General features: G+C 46.2%; 1 protein-coding gene across 4 annotated transcripts in view; it reads left to right on the plus strand.

The window, feature by feature from the left end:
- CRYBA2 (crystallin beta A2) overlaps positions 1 to 14,508 on the plus strand; it is a 29,610-nt gene extending 15,102 nt beyond the window's left edge. For 3 of the 4 annotated variants that reach the window (XM_060278151.2, XM_035127231.3, XM_060278148.2), the window contains 5 exons: positions 5,215 to 5,409; positions 8,535 to 8,706; positions 8,991 to 9,132; positions 13,655 to 13,797; positions 14,193 to 14,508. In XM_060278151.2, coding sequence (XP_060134134.1) covers positions 8,549 to 8,706; positions 8,991 to 9,132; positions 13,655 to 13,797; positions 14,193 to 14,340 — 591 coding nt within the window. In that variant the 5' untranslated portion in view covers positions 5,215 to 5,409; positions 8,535 to 8,548 and the 3' untranslated portion in view covers positions 14,341 to 14,508. Of the gene's footprint in view, positions 1 to 5,214; positions 5,410 to 5,454; positions 6,660 to 8,534; positions 8,707 to 8,990; positions 9,133 to 13,654; positions 13,798 to 14,192 lie in introns of those variants that run through there. The other variant, XM_060278160.2, reaches the window with a different exon arrangement.
- Positions 14,509 to 15,303: the final 795 nt, after the last annotated feature.

Raw genomic sequence — 15,303 nt, forward strand, 5'->3', positions numbered from 1 at the left:
TGGAAGTAAAATCTAATGCAGGAATTGACTGAGCAGAGTGACAAAGGCAGTTTTGATGCACTATCAAGCAACTTGTCTGATAAGAGGTTATTTGGAGGTGAATAGTTGTTCAATACCTCTGTATCCAGGGAATCTCTCTTGGGAAGGGGATGGACCATTGCCTCCTTAAGGACCAGTGGCACCTTCTCCTTCCTGCACGACAAGGCATTCGTAACTCAGTGGACTCACCCAGCAACACCCTTTCACCTGCCCTTTTTAAGCCATGATGGGCAAGAGTCAAAAGGACACTTAGTCAATCTCCTTCGAGTAGCTTGTCTGCATTCTCAGACTGCAAGAATTGAACTTGATCCAAGGTAACCTGACCAGATGATGCTGGTCATGAACATTCCATCAGCTCAAGGGACAAACCAATAAGCTAAACAGTACCTTCACTCCAGGGAGGGAAGAGGGTATCAATTTGGCTGGGTACAAGGAGAACTGGGTGTGAAGCAGACTGAAGCAGACCAGAAAGCTGAGAAGCAAGGTCTTCCCAAGAAATCTGACCCTGTGGGCTGGCACATCCAAATGTCCCTTCCAAATACTGGTGTTGCACACATGTCCATATGTTGCTGTGAGAGTGCCCTTTTATTTATTTTTCACATTGGATTTCCTCGCCACCTTTATAAAGCCAAATTTAGTGTTATGCTTGAAGGGTTATATGGTTCGCATCTTGGAAGAACATCTAACATTAAGGGGTTCAGGATGGGAAAGCCTGTGAGATGACGGCAGGAAAGGTGTGGATAGGCAGAGGTATTTTGGAAACTAGAGGTAAGGCTGCCACCTTTGTATGGTGTGGTCTATGTCCCTTTAATAGCTGCAATATTGTGGAAAAGCTCCTAAAGAGGCAAAGACCTGCCTAGACCTGGAAATCTCAAGGGAGTAGTGAGGTCCAAAGGGGCACTATAGAGGTAACAGACTGAAGATGGAGACTCTCCACAAGAGGTCCCGGAGCTCGCTGCCCTCTTGGGATTTTCAGATCAGGCAACCCGTGAGGATGATGAGGCAATGAGCAATCAGAAACTTGCAAGTGAGTGCATGAGAAAGAGGCGACTGGTCATTCCTAAGCTTAAGGTTCAAGAACATTTGTGCTGGAGCGAAGGAGTGTCAGAAAAAAACAAGAGTGCCCTGTCCAAAATGCTGCCAGAACTGCCTGCTGGTCCACAGTACCCAAAGTGATAAATAACAGGTGGTGTACTCTGGTTTTAATGAGCTTTCCTTGTATTTGGAATGGACTCAGTGGCCTGGACATCTAGCTCTCACTGAAGGAGATGCTTTTCCTGCCACCTTAGCACCTGGCTGTATTGGGGTAAATGACAGGCTCCCTGCCCTATTTGCATTTCCTTCCTAAGGGGGCAGGATGATTTGTTAGTGAAATCAGATGGCAGTAGCAGGGAGAGAGTGTGAGTTGGGGGAAGAGAGAGAGAGAAGAGAGGCAGTGGGAGCTATTCCTGATCTAATCAACCAGACCTGGTAAATAAACCCAGCTGTATCTGTGCCTGCAGCAGGAAATGGTCCTCGGAGCAAACAGTGCACCAGGCAACGGGTGGCAAGATAAACAGGGGTTGGTGCTGCTTCCATCTGCTCCAGGGAGGGAGGGGGAAAATGTGGCTGCAGCAAAACTGTCTCCCTAGTACTGGACAGTCACACACATGTGGGGACCAGGAATCTACACTGAGGGATCTGCTGCAGTCTGTTAAATCTATGCAATTGCTCACCTGCTTTCCTATTATTCCACCTAGAGGGGCTGAAAATAAGGGAAGGCAATGTGATGCCCCACGCTTCGGAAACCTGCAGAATAATTTACTCAATCATACACTTAACAAGTGGTAGGATTTATTATTGCCTCGGTTCCTTATTCAACATTTAGCTAATTTGTGGATGTAATTGTGTGGCTGGTTTTGGGGTTGGTCCCATGATGTGAAAGTAAGTGATTTCATTGGTTCAGTCACTTTTAATGAAGTCAAATAGAAGGTTTGGTTACTTAGTGATTTACCGTAGCTCAACAAACTAATTATACTCTGGTCTGTTATAACAAATGAATCAAAGATAATGATGCCAAGTTCTTTGTAGGTACTCCAGAGATGTATTAACTGAAATGATTGCTCACATTTAATTCACCAACTAGATCAGCCAAGCCTTCTAGATATAAACCACAGACATTCTTTCCACCAATACCACAGTAGGGTGACTAGATGCAACTTTGTTCTTTCAACAGAAGCATAGAATAACTTGTTTTAGGAGGTGCAATTTTTCTTATTCTTACATGGCAAGCTACTTGGCCTTCGCCTGGGTGCCAAGGACTCAGGAAATGACAACTGAACTCTACCAAATAGAGACACTTTTGCTTTGGAAGTTTCAAGGCTGGTCATTGGCGTGGAGTGGGATGGGGCCATTTGGAGTACCTAATTTAACCCATTGCTTCCTGTGGCATTTGGGCACCCCGAGCCAGTAAAGGACAAGGAGGGAAGTAATAGGGAAGCCACTTGCAAGTAGACCAGCCAATCAATAAAGGTAAAGGTAAAGGGACCCCTGACCATTAGGTCCAGTTGTGACTGACTCTGGGGTTGCGGCGCTCATCTCGCGTTATTGGCCGAGGGAGCTGGCGTACAGCTTCCAGGTCATGTGGCCAGCATGACAAAGCCGCTTCTGGCAAACCAGAGCAGAACATGGAAATGCCGTTTACCTTCCCACTTGGAGCGGTACCTATTTATCTACTTGCACTTTGACGTGCTTTTGAACTGCTAGGTTGGCAGGAGCTGGGACCGAATAACGGGAGCTCACCCCATCGTGGGGATTTGAACCGGTGACCTTCTCATCGGCAAGCCCTAGGCTCTGTGGTTTAACCCACAGCGCCAGCCGCATCCTAATTGAGGTCCAAATCTGAAAACCTTGCAAGGAAGGGATATTTACTGACCATACCTGCTGGGTACAACAAAAGACATGATCTGTTTTAGTGCTGCATAGAATGGATCTGACAGATCAAATTAACTTATGCAGCAGGAGAAGGCCTTGAGCTAACAATAGGAGGCAGCAACTTCAACACAGGAAACAAAATACCACCCCCTTCTCCTTCACTTGCTTGTGTATGGCTGGCTGATTAGTTAGGAACCCCTAGAGACAGCACCAGTTGTTGAGGATAGAACAGCTGGCAAAAGGGCATGAGATGTAATTGTTCCAAGGCATTAAGGAGCTGAATCACCTTTGGATGCTGGGGGGCATATTGCTGCCTTCTCTTTCCCCTTGATGCAAAGTTAAACAGCACAATTGTTGAGACTCATCCCCACTTTCCTTATGGAGGCAGTTGTGGTCTTCTCATCTAATCCTTCATCTTCCTAATGTGGGGGAAGTTCAACTCACCCAAGCCATTCCTAACACACTGATGATCTATACACAACATAGGGGTCAAAGTTAATTATAGAATGACTATGAAAGTATAAAAATGGTGGGGCCACAAAACACAACACATCAGAATGCATGGCTGCAATCTGACACTTCTAACTATTTATTTATTAAATTTGTATACAGCCAGCGACCATTTTAGGCACATCTCATATGTGCGCAACTGCAAATGTGTGCATTGTGCCAAACCTGGAAGCGACCCAAAAACATCACAAAAAGAGTTGGAATGGGGCAGGGGTGGAACACAGGCTTTCAATGAGTGTTCTGATTAGACACGATTTCACACAAGTATGCAAACACCTGGAACGCAACCCAGTGCAAACTGGGAGTTGCCTGTACTGCCCTTCATCTGAAGATCTCAGGACGGTTCACAGCATAAAAATACAAAATAAAAACACAAAATACACAGAGCCATAGAATTGTAGATTTGGAAAGTGTTCCAAGGGTCATCTAGTCCAACCCATATTTTGGAGGAGACGAAGACATTATGGCACACAAACCCTGCCACAAAAAAGAGGAGAGTGAAGATCTACATCAAGGAAAAGGGGGGGGGATAAAGATTAACACTGATGACGGAGTTGGAGGAGACCAGCTGAGAGATCGACTGTATAGGCAGCATGGGGGAGAAGCTGCCAAGGAGGTTGCGTATCTGGCCTCCAAGGAGCATGTTGTAGCTGCTGCTGCTGGCACCGTTGCCATACTGGTGAGTGATGCATTCCTTGGAGGCCAGATTTGCAGTCCTTCCAGGTGAGGCGGTTGCCTCATCTGCCTCATGGGCCTGGATCTCAGAAATGCTGAAGTCGCATGGATCACCTTACACATCTAAGAGGTACTAAGTTGCCTTCAGCATCCTCAGAGAGGCAACTTCCCTGAGGTTTGCCATGTATTTATTTTACATATGCAGTATGCACCCCACTCATCTTTATAAATGTGAAGTGCCTAATTTAATATGTAAGAATATTGAAGAGAAATCAGTTAATTAGCTGGTTAAAAGCCAAAAATGTAACCGAAGGGGGAAAATACTGGCTAGCGTGATAACTGTGAGCCCAAGATCACAGCTTCTCTATGACCCCCATCAAACTACACACACATCATAACTGGTCATTTATGAAAGCACCTAATATGCACAAAGTGCTGTACGGATATAGAATGATAGGTCTCTGCCCACAGAGCCATAATCTTCAGAAGGCCTGAGAGAAAAGGAGAGGGGAGTTGGAAGGGTGAAAAACAGATCAATAATACATCTAAACCAAGGGTAGGCAAACTAAGGCCTGGGGGCCAGATCCGACCCTATCGCCTTCTAAATCCAGCTCGTGGATGGTTCAGGAATCAGCGTGTTTTTACATAAGTAGAACGTGCCCTTTTATTTAAAATGCATCTCTGGGTTATTTGTGGGGCATAGGAATTCATTCATTCGTTATATTCCCCCCCCCCAAAAAATATAGTCCGGCCCCCCACAAGGTCCGAGGAACAGTGGACTGGCCCCCTGCTGGAAAAGGTTTATGGCCCCTGATCTAAACCTACCAATACAGAATTGTAATAATATATAGAACAGGCTTCCTCAACCTCGGCCCTCCAGAAGTTTTTGGCCTACAACTCCCATCCCTAGCTAGCAGGACCAGTGGTCAGGGATGATGGGAGTTGTAGTCTCAAAACACCTGGAGGGTCGAGGTTGAGGAAGCCTGGTATAGAACATCAAAAGAGGAAAGCAAGGGGGAAATAGTTTTGATTCATTTCAGTTAGTGAGTGGCTATCGATTGTTTTTCTCTCTTGCAGTTCCCTGAACAATCCCTGCCCTTCTGCACCCCCTTGTGGGCCAGGGTGGGATTCTCAACAACCACAACAGAGTGCTGGATTTTCGTGGAGGGATTTCTGCAAAAATAGAATGGGCTGGGAGGCCACTGAACCAGGTGTGGCTCCCACAGAGGTTACTCTGAAATACAAATGGACAGCCCTTCATTGTTGTGCAAGGCAAGTACTGTACCATCACTGTGGCTGGAACGCAACCCCACAAGGCTGCGCACACATTATGGCTCTGTGTATACGATACTTTTAAAGCACATTCTTTTCCTCAAAGAATTCTGGGCACTGTAGTTTGCTAAGGGTGATTAAAAATTGTAACTGTGCACCCAGAATTCTTAAAGGGAAATAACATGCTTTCATGCTTTTGTGGCATTTACCTATTAGTTGTTGACATATGCCTCCAGGTTACTTTAGATGTGGATTCTTGCTTATTATCTACTTCTTTGGAGTAGACTTATTCCCTACAGCTGTTACTCCAACTAGGTACAACAGGGGCTGGGGAGACCTGTAACCCACCAGCTGTTGGATTGCAGCTCCTGTCAGCCGCAGCCAGCACACCCAATGGTCAGGGAGGATGTAAATTGTAATCCACCAACACCTGGAAGGCCGCAGGTTCTCCACCCCTATGGGATAGCAGTCAAAGGGTAAAATGTAAAGGGTGCCAAGCAGAAACGTGCATTATCATCGCTTTGGTGTGGCAGGCCCACACCATACATTTACAGCACATCCAACACACATTTAAAGCACATGATTCCCCCCCAAAGGAACCTGGGAACTGTAGTTTGTTCAGGGTGGTGCCCATTGTAGCTCTGTGAGAAGGAAACTACAGTCAAGAGGGGGAATCTGAGTCACGAAGTCTGGAGCTAAGTTGAGGGTTTTTGAATCACCCCAGATGTGTAGGCTCGGTAAGGTTCACACTCTGAGGGGCACAATGCCAGGGACAGGAAAGGATGAGGCACTTGGGGCAGAGGGGGGCATTTCTCTAGAGTGGCATCCCTGATGGCGCCAGGGGTAGCTTCACTGTCCTGTGGAATGGCTGCCAGCCTTTCCCGTGCAATGCCCTGGGAAAGGGCCGTGTTCTTAATCCTCCAGCTGAGCAGAGGCATTGTTTGGAGGGTGAAAGGAAAATGGCACGTCAGGGCCTTTGTCTTTTGTGTCCCTCCGCTGCTAAGCAAACATGCCCAGTGCTTCCCATTGTTAGCCTCAGGAGAGAGGAGAGGCATCTCACCATGATGGGTAAGAGGAATGGACAGCGCAGGCTGGGGCTGGGCTGCTTCACCTCCCACAGCTTCCACTGCTGACTCAGCACCACCTATTGGTGCGCAGTCATTGGACACTTGGGCAAGCCAGGCTATATAATGCTGCTGGGGTCCCCCAGCCCAGCACCACCACTCTTGCCTCCGTGCACTGCCAGCCAAGTAAGTACCAGCCCCCTGCCCTCCCCAAACAGCCCCAGTGACCCACCCCCTGTGTCCTTATGTGTGCTATCCTGGTAGGGATGGAAGGACCTAAGTTTTGGTTCTCTCGGTTTCTCCAGTCTTAAATTTGATTCCTCATATTTCTGCAGCAATTTTGTGCTTTCTTTCCCTAAAATCTCATAAAAATTCATTTTCATTTTAGCGCGTATATCTCCTAATAAACATACTTTTGGATGCAGTTTTGATTAATGTACACATTTTTGCTAGCCATTCCCCCTAATATAATGCATTTTTATATGTTATTTTCCCATAACATATTCGTTTCTATGCACACTTTCCCCAAATACATGCATTTTTGTAAACATTGTTTGCTTGGAGAACTGCATTGCAAAACTGGGATAAGTACAAAATTGAAGGATAACTGTTTTGGAAAATGTGAATTTAAATGTGAATGGAACTGAGTGTCTCCCCCTTCCCTATATACTTCCCTTCCCTTGGAGAATCACTGGGGAAAGATTTCTCTGCAAGGACTTCAACTCATAATTTCTGGGTCAACTGACAAAGGGGATGAATTGGGCAGGAAAGGATCAGCACATTCCTCCAGGGGATGGTTCTGTATTGGTTTCGCTTGCTTTCTTGAGTTACTCGGACATGTTTGTTCTATCGGCACCTTTCCTGATGCACCTGCTCTTTGCTGTGGTCTGGACTGTATTAGTTGATGGGTGTTGTTGATGAATGGCTGGTCCTGCCTTTAGATAGAGGGCTATGTTGAATGGCATTTCAGACCCATCTACCTCTAGCATTCTGTATGACCCACAACTGCAACAGTGCTATCCTTTTTTCTTTTGTTCTTTTAAAAGTAACGATTAGAATGCTTTGGCAGGAAAGTCAGAAACCACAGCACTGAAGGGTGGGTGTGTAAGTAAGTGTGCACTATAAGGTAAGACGGAAGGGGCCAGCAGAAATCTAATGGCACAATTCTGGCACCAGGCTGTGTGCAATAAAAATGTAAAGGAAGCTTTCCAAAAACTTTTCTTCCATTGAGGGGAGGGGACCTGTCACTTGGATTCTGATTTCCCTTCAACTCCAGACAACATACCTCATAAACTTAGATAGGAATACAGCTGGATCATGGGGACTGACAGTCCTACGAGGGCTTGCAGATGTTGACTGAACTATAGGCTAAAGGAAGGAATGAGATTTGGCTCCATTTAAGAAAAAAGAAAAGACCCAATATATTTGGCTCCCGTGTCAGAAAAGTACAGGGCGAGTCTTTTAAAAGAGGCCCTGTAGAACATGTGTACTCTGTATCCACGGGGCTTCTTTTAAAGGACTCACCCTGTATAATAAAAAATGAAATAAGGTCCCTTTAATAGGACCTTCATACCTGCTCCCTGGGGTGAGCTGCATCGCCCTGTCTAATGGTAGAGTCGGGTGTGTAGGCACCCGTTTTCCACTGTGACTCACTCCACCATTTGCATTAATCCAGCCGCTGGTCAGCAACGACAGGGGGGTGATCCATTGTACAAACTAGCCAAGGATAGGTGGTAGTAAAATGAGATGATTGGGGAGGAATAGATGAAAAGGAGCATCATGGACTGACTCTCTTGGCCTGCACAATTCATCACTTAGCCAGATAATCCTACTCAGAGTGATTACTTTTTGTAGCATTTCAGATGCTACTGTCTATCTCTTCTCCATGACCCATTCTCTTAACTGTGGCATGGTGCTTGCGGATGCTACTCCATGATAGCTGCTAGCAGGATGTACTTTGGATTTTCTGTGGGTAGTGCAGGGGGACAGGGCTGACCCCACCCTGCTGCCGCCACCACCAGAAACAAGCATTAAAAACCCACACACCTTGCATTTCTATAGCGGAAGAGCTGCCCATGACCAGCCAGCCCATGGAGACCCTGGGTCAATTCAAGATAACCGTCTGGGAGGAAGAAAACTTCCAGGGGAAGCGCTGTGAGTTTCTGATGGAGTGTCCCAGCATCATGGAACGTGGCTTCCGCAAGATCCGCTCCATTAAGGTGGAAAGTGGCCCGTAAGTGCTTCGGTGTCCATTGAGCAATATTAGCAAAGCTGGCTTGAAAAGAAATAGCAACATGCTTGGAGAATCCACAGATATATATGGCTGACGGGTGGAAGGAGGGAGGGAGAGAGAGAGAGAATTCCATAGGGGGCTTCTGCCAGTCTTTTACCCCATAATGTTTCGCAGGCAGTTATTGGATGGTTTGAGCAATATTTGATTTTGATTTTTAAATTTTATTGTGAGTTTTAAATTTGAAGCTATGAGCATTTGCACGCTCTCTCTTCTCATCTTTACAGCTGGGTGGGGTTTGAGTACCCTGAATACCAAGGACAGCAATTCATCTTGGAGAAAGGAGACTACCCTCGGTGGGAGGCCTGGAGTGGGAACAGTGGCTACAGGACCGAGCACCTGCTCTCCTTCCGGACTATCAAGTGTGCTGTGAGTGCAATAATATACTCTCTTGTCCCTGAAAAAAAACACCTGAAAGGGACCCAATCCCCAATGGAGAAGGGTGCCTCCTGGCCTCGTTTCAGAGAGCACAAAGTAAAAGGAAACAAAACTATCTGGTGGGGCAAAAGGATCCCCAAATGGTGGTGGAAACAACAACCACAATACCATATTTCATTGATCAAGCACCATCTCTTTGAAAAGTACTCTCCTAACCAAAGCTACTTCCAGAACATACCGATTTCATTTGCTGCCTGCAATAAATTAAGTGGAAGCATGACAGAAGAGTCATCAAGGACAAAGGTGGTTTCAGTGAAATTGCCAGGGGGAGTGACATTAACAAAGCTGAAATGGAATTAACAGGCTGTCTGACAAGCTGATATCCCACAGATGCACAACAGGAAGGTGATTGTTTTTATCAGACAAATGAAGTGCTGTTAATCCAGTAGCAAGCAAGCTTTTGAGTTATACAGAGCTCTTCATCAGTACTCTCTTGTTGCGGATTTCTGTATAACTCCTGTCAAGTCAACTAAAACCATGGCACTCTTCCTGTTTTCCACCTTTTTATTTTCAGGGGCTCAGGGCAAATGTAAAATTATGCTCAGTGTGGAATGAGGGCGAGGACTGCAGTCAGAAGGAACAAAGGGGAAAGGGGTTTGGAGAAGCTGCGGAGATCTCATCTCCTGCATCATTGGGGAGCCTTAAAGGTAAAAGCCCATTCTCCAGATAGTGACTCAATAACCGGGGAGGGAAGGGACACATATAAACAGTTAACAATATATGTACTCGAGAGGACAGGGCCAAACACTGTTGCAATCGTGCTTATCTTCATGCCCTTTCACAAATGAGGGTGGCTATGGGGAAGAAATAGCTTTGATCTCAGACAGGATTTCTAGGCCCAGATGCATCTTTTACAGTTGCATGGAAGCACAAGTGGCTCCGAGTTTGATTTTTGCCATCTTAGTCCTGCAGTGATGAGACAATATTTCCCTTCTGTTCAAAGCTTCATCAGGGTCTGGGGTTCCACAACCCTAATCTGAACCAATGAAAGGCTCAGATTAGGGTTGCCACCTTCAAACTTAGAGAAGAAATCACTGCTGTAGAACAATTCCCTCCAAGCCCTTCCCCTTGCTTTCACTAAACTGAGTGAGATTGAGAATGAAAAATTTAGATCTCCCTCTGCAGAAGTGCTGTGCATTGGGGCTTTTATGGCAGCATCTCGGTCAGAAGGCGGAGTCCCTTGGCTAGATCAATAAGAGGCCCAGGCTGTTTGACAAACAATACACACCCTGCAAGCCAAGGCGGTAAATAACTCTAAAATGAACCACATGCTTTGGACTCATTTTTTGTCTAAAAGTGTCCCAATCCATAAGCAGAGTGGACTGAACTAAGGCAAGCCTATGGGGGAAATCAGGTGTTTATAAACTGTACAGTGCTGGGGCAGAAAGGGGAGACATACAGCTCAGTTTGGCACATGGCTATGGGGCAAAGAAGCTGCCTCAATGGCAGGAACAAACTAAATGAATGAATGAATGAATGAATGAATGTGGAGTGGCATATATTAAAAAGCTTCCATAGACAAATGAAAAAGTTGGGAGGGGTGCTTTTTTTTAGCATTAAAGTCAGAAAGCTGGTCAAGGGTGGGAAAGGTTGGCATTGAAAAGGAAAGGGTTTTTTGTTTTTGTTTTTCACAAGTGTCAGCCAGGCGAATGTATAGTACCCGCTCCAAACAGGCTATAGCCAGTATGGCATATCACCCCATCTTGAAGAGCGGCTGTGCTTCTGTTCCTAACCAGGGTTTAAAATCTCTGCACGTCCTCATCTCTGGGCTTTAATAACAACTAGTCAGATTATGTCCGCGCTTTAATAAAGGGGTGTGAGATATCATCTCGTTTCTGGCTGGCAGGATCAGCCTGCAGGAATGGGTGATAGGGGAGGGGGAGGGGGGATGCAGCTGTGCCCAGTTTCAGTTTTAACCCCTTGAGTCCACAGCAGGATAGCTAGAGACTACACGTCCTGACCACTTGGAAAGCCGGGAGGGTTTTCTTTGCATAATGGATAGAATCCCAAGCCTTTCTTTTCTGCTTGTTGGGGACTATGTTAACAGACATACCCATAAAGATGCTTGACAGTCATTCACCAACAGCTGCTTGGCAGCAGCACACACAATACCCAAGGATGCCCAAGTGAGAGGCAAAGGAAAGCTGTGCGATAGGGATGGTAAGGCAGAGTCTAGGCTGAAGGAGAACAGACATCTAAGGCAGGGATGGGGGACCCGAGGTCCTCCAGGTGTTACTGGTCTCTTAACTCCCATCATCCCTGACCACTGGCTATGCAGGCTGGGAATTATAGGAGTTGGAGTTCAACAATGTCTGGAGGATCACAGGGTCCCGACTTCTGATCTAGGGAAACCAGAGGCAATGGATGATAAAACTCCTTTGCATGCTCTGTGTGTGTGTGCACATGCAGTATCACCACTGTGCAAAATACAGATTCCAGCTCCTGAGAAGTTTACCATATATGTCTACAGTTCAGTTAGGCTTTGTAGGGGATGGAGACTAAGAGGGGTTGTGCCAAAAGCCTTAAGGAAAAAGGTGGATTTTCAAAAGGGTTTTGAAGGGAGGTGGGCCACATAGATGTCCAGTCATAAGGGGAAGCAAATAGAAACATTGTTGCATCATCCAAAGGATGACGAGACCTCACATGGTTGAAGGGACTGGCATTGGAGGGGGTAGGGAATAAGGGAGCAAGCCCATAATACAGATCAGGGAATTTTGGCAGCTGCTGGTTGTGCAGGAAAAGGGCCCTTCAGAGCAATGCCTGAGGAGCTCTACCATCCACCGCAATCTGATCATTGCAATCCAACCTGCCAATAGGACAGTGGCTTAGCCACAGGGGAATAAAGGGAAGAAAGTGAAGAAAAGGAAAGCTGGAAGAGAAGGTGGATAAAAATGCAAGAAAAGCAAATGGTGTTCTTTTAGATTCAAGGATCTTGTCTTTCTTCCTTTCCTCTGTCATAACTGGCCTGGTTCGCACACAACACTAAGTTATGGTTTATTAAACTATGGTTTAGCATTATGTGTGAACCCTGCCCAGCAGTATCTATAGTTTGTTTACTGCCAACAAATCACCATATGAAACTGTGGTTTATTATTGGCTTGAAACCCTTGGTTTGTTTTAACTATGGCTTGGTGTTATCTGTGACTCCAGCACCCTTCCATAAACATGGTGTGTTTCACCACCTCACTGCAGACACTCACCAAAAGACATGAGGCTAGGGCAGCTGGAAAATAAACCAAATGTCAGAGAAATAAGCCATGGTGTGTTTGATCATCTGTTAGGCAACTCATGGTGAACTTGTGGTTTATCTGTTGGGTATTAAAAGACTCCCCAAGCCTCTAGTCCAGGCATCCCCAAACTCGGCCCCCCAGATATTTTTGGGACTACAACTCCCATCATCCCTAGCTAACAGGACCAGTGGTCAGGGATGATGGGAATTGTAGTCCCAAAACATCTGGAGGGCCGAGTTTGGGGATGCCTGCTCTAGTCCTTCGATTTCTTATCCCTAAACTGGGACCCTCTCCTTTCTTAGTCCAACCAGGAGTTTATGGCTTCAGTCATATCACCATACATTTGTGATGAAAGGCATAAGGTACTTCCATACAGCAATTTATTCTACACTTGGTGCTACTTATGCATGCAAGTTTTGTACAGCATTCACACAGTATCTTCAACAAAATGCCACCCCATATTATTTCCCCATTTAACCTGGATTTGCAGTTTCTTTAGAACAGGCATCCCCAAACTCGGCCCTCCAGCTGTTTTGGGACTACAATTCCCATTGTCCCTGACCACTGGTCCTGTTATGGTAGCTAGGGATGATGGGAGTTGTAGTCCCAAAACAGCTGAAGGGCCAAGTTTGGGGATGGCTGCTATAGAATATCTGATAAATAAAACAAAAAGCAACAGAAATAGTATTTGGATTGAATTGCGGGGAGGGAATATAGGATGGCATTTTGATGAAGACAACACCTGCACAAAACTTGCATGTCTGAGGAGCACCAAGTAGTCCACAATAAATAGCCTTGGGGAAGCATCCACTGACGATAGGACTGTCTGTTAAAAAAAATCCAGAAATGGTGCCATGATGTCCCAAGAAGTAACTTCAAGATGTAAGTAGAGTTGCCATCAGCCATATTACTAACTGTATGGGATGTTCCCACACAGAGACTGCATACCACTGACCACCACCCAATGACCCACCCACCCAAAAAATCATGGTCATCACCTTCATTCTGGGAGCCTCTAAAAGCATCTGGATAGTTGCTTTTAGGATGCCAAAATAAGGGGGCGTGGCAATGAGGTCTGTTTCATGTTCTGAAATAAGACGCTTCATCAAGACATGATGAAGAGGAACTGGGAACTGGGAACCCTGTTAAGAGATGGGGCATGAATGAATTTTGCCTGTGACAGTTCAACGCCAAATCATCCTCTACTTTACCCTATCCTGCAGAACCACAGTGACAGCAAAGTGACCCTGTATGAGGCAGAGAACTTCCAAGGACGCAAGTTTGAGCTCAGCGATGACTATCCATCCCTGCAGGCCATGGGCTGGGGCAACAAGGAGGTGGCTTCTATCAAGGTCAATTCTGGAGCGTAAGTGATGCCTTCTGAGTCGGAGCGAAGTTGGAAGGGCCACCCACCCCTCATGTTCTGTGAAGGGAATCCTCCCATAACCTCATGCTTACTTTGCCAAGAACACCAATAAGCACAGCTAGCTGGATGAACCATGAGCAATCCTGGGATTGTCATAGCTGCCTCCCTTTTTAAAGAGAAACTATCCCAGGCTCCCGGTCTCCTTCCCCAGTTGCGTCCTGCCCCTTTTGAGAGTGGTTGATCAGTAACAGCTGCTGGAGGAGGAGTGGAACCCCCCCCAAGGATATGGGTTTAAAAAGCAGTGGAAGGGGGGCTGAACTATCCCTTTTTCAGTGTAGTATATGCTTTGGGGGCTGGAAGTGCCTGTATTGCCAATGTTCTGCTTTATCCCCTAGATGGGTGGCATATCAATACCCAGGGTACCGGGGCTACCAATATGTCCTGGAGCGGGACAGACAGAATGGTGAATACAAAAAGTACAGCGAATACAGCACCCAGGCCCACACCAACCAGATCCAGTCCATCCGCCGTGTCCAGCACTGAGCTGTGTCTTAGCAGCAGCAGCAGCAGCAGCAGCAGCAGCAGCAGCAGCAGCAGCAGCAGCAGCCCTCCTGCACTCCACCAGCACCCCCCACACCTGCCTCTGCGCCCAAGGGCCCGCCAAGCAGTAGACCTGCACCTGGTAGCCAATAAAGGCATTTACCAAACCCATCTTTCTTTTTGTGCATCTGTTAATAAAATAATAATAATAATAATTTATTATTTATACCCAGCAGGCTGGTTGGTTTACCTGCTAGCATACAAACCGAGAAAGCTAAGCAGAATTCATTGTCTCTGACACACACAACAATACACTGAAGGTCCAGTCCTAAAGCCTCAGCAAGGCACAGACAAACATTTGTTTTTTACACCAGAAGGAAACTCAAACTGAGCCACAGTTAGCAATAGGATTGCTACCAACCAATCAGAAGAAGTGGTTTGGTCTGGGCTTGTGTTTTTAAACCGCATCTTCACGTTCAGAAATCTGGCAGGGAAGCTTTTCACAGCATGAACCTTAGCTGCTAATGCCTGTGCATATCAAGCTGCTGTTAATGGCACAGTTACTGAGACCAGCTGAAAAGTTGGCAACCTTAGTTGGGGATTCTTATACAAAGGCACAATGGCTCATTTCCTTTCTTCCCCTTGTGACTGCAGAGACATAGCTCACTCACCCCTCACAATGGAAATGGAGAAGTCTGAGATTCCCCCCTCAGCTACTCAGAATACAGGTTTTGGTACAGCCCCATTACAGAGAGATACAAGGCAAAGGTTTGATCCAAACATGAACAGAATCTATTCCTAAAACAATAAATGTGGGAAAGACCTTGCAAATCATCTAGCCCACCCCCATCTACAATGCAGGATGCAACTGCAGCATTCTTGACAGCCTTTGCTTTAATTAGGTGTCAGGAACCTATGGCTTCCCAGATATTTGTTGAACTACATTTCCCATAATCCCTGGCCATT

The sequence above is a fragment of the Zootoca vivipara genome, chromosome 1 (assembly GCF_965207765.1).
Source record: "Zootoca vivipara chromosome 1, rZooViv2.hap1.1, whole genome shotgun sequence".
In the NCBI taxonomy this organism is placed as follows: domain Eukaryota; kingdom Metazoa; phylum Chordata; class Lepidosauria; order Squamata; family Lacertidae; genus Zootoca; species Zootoca vivipara.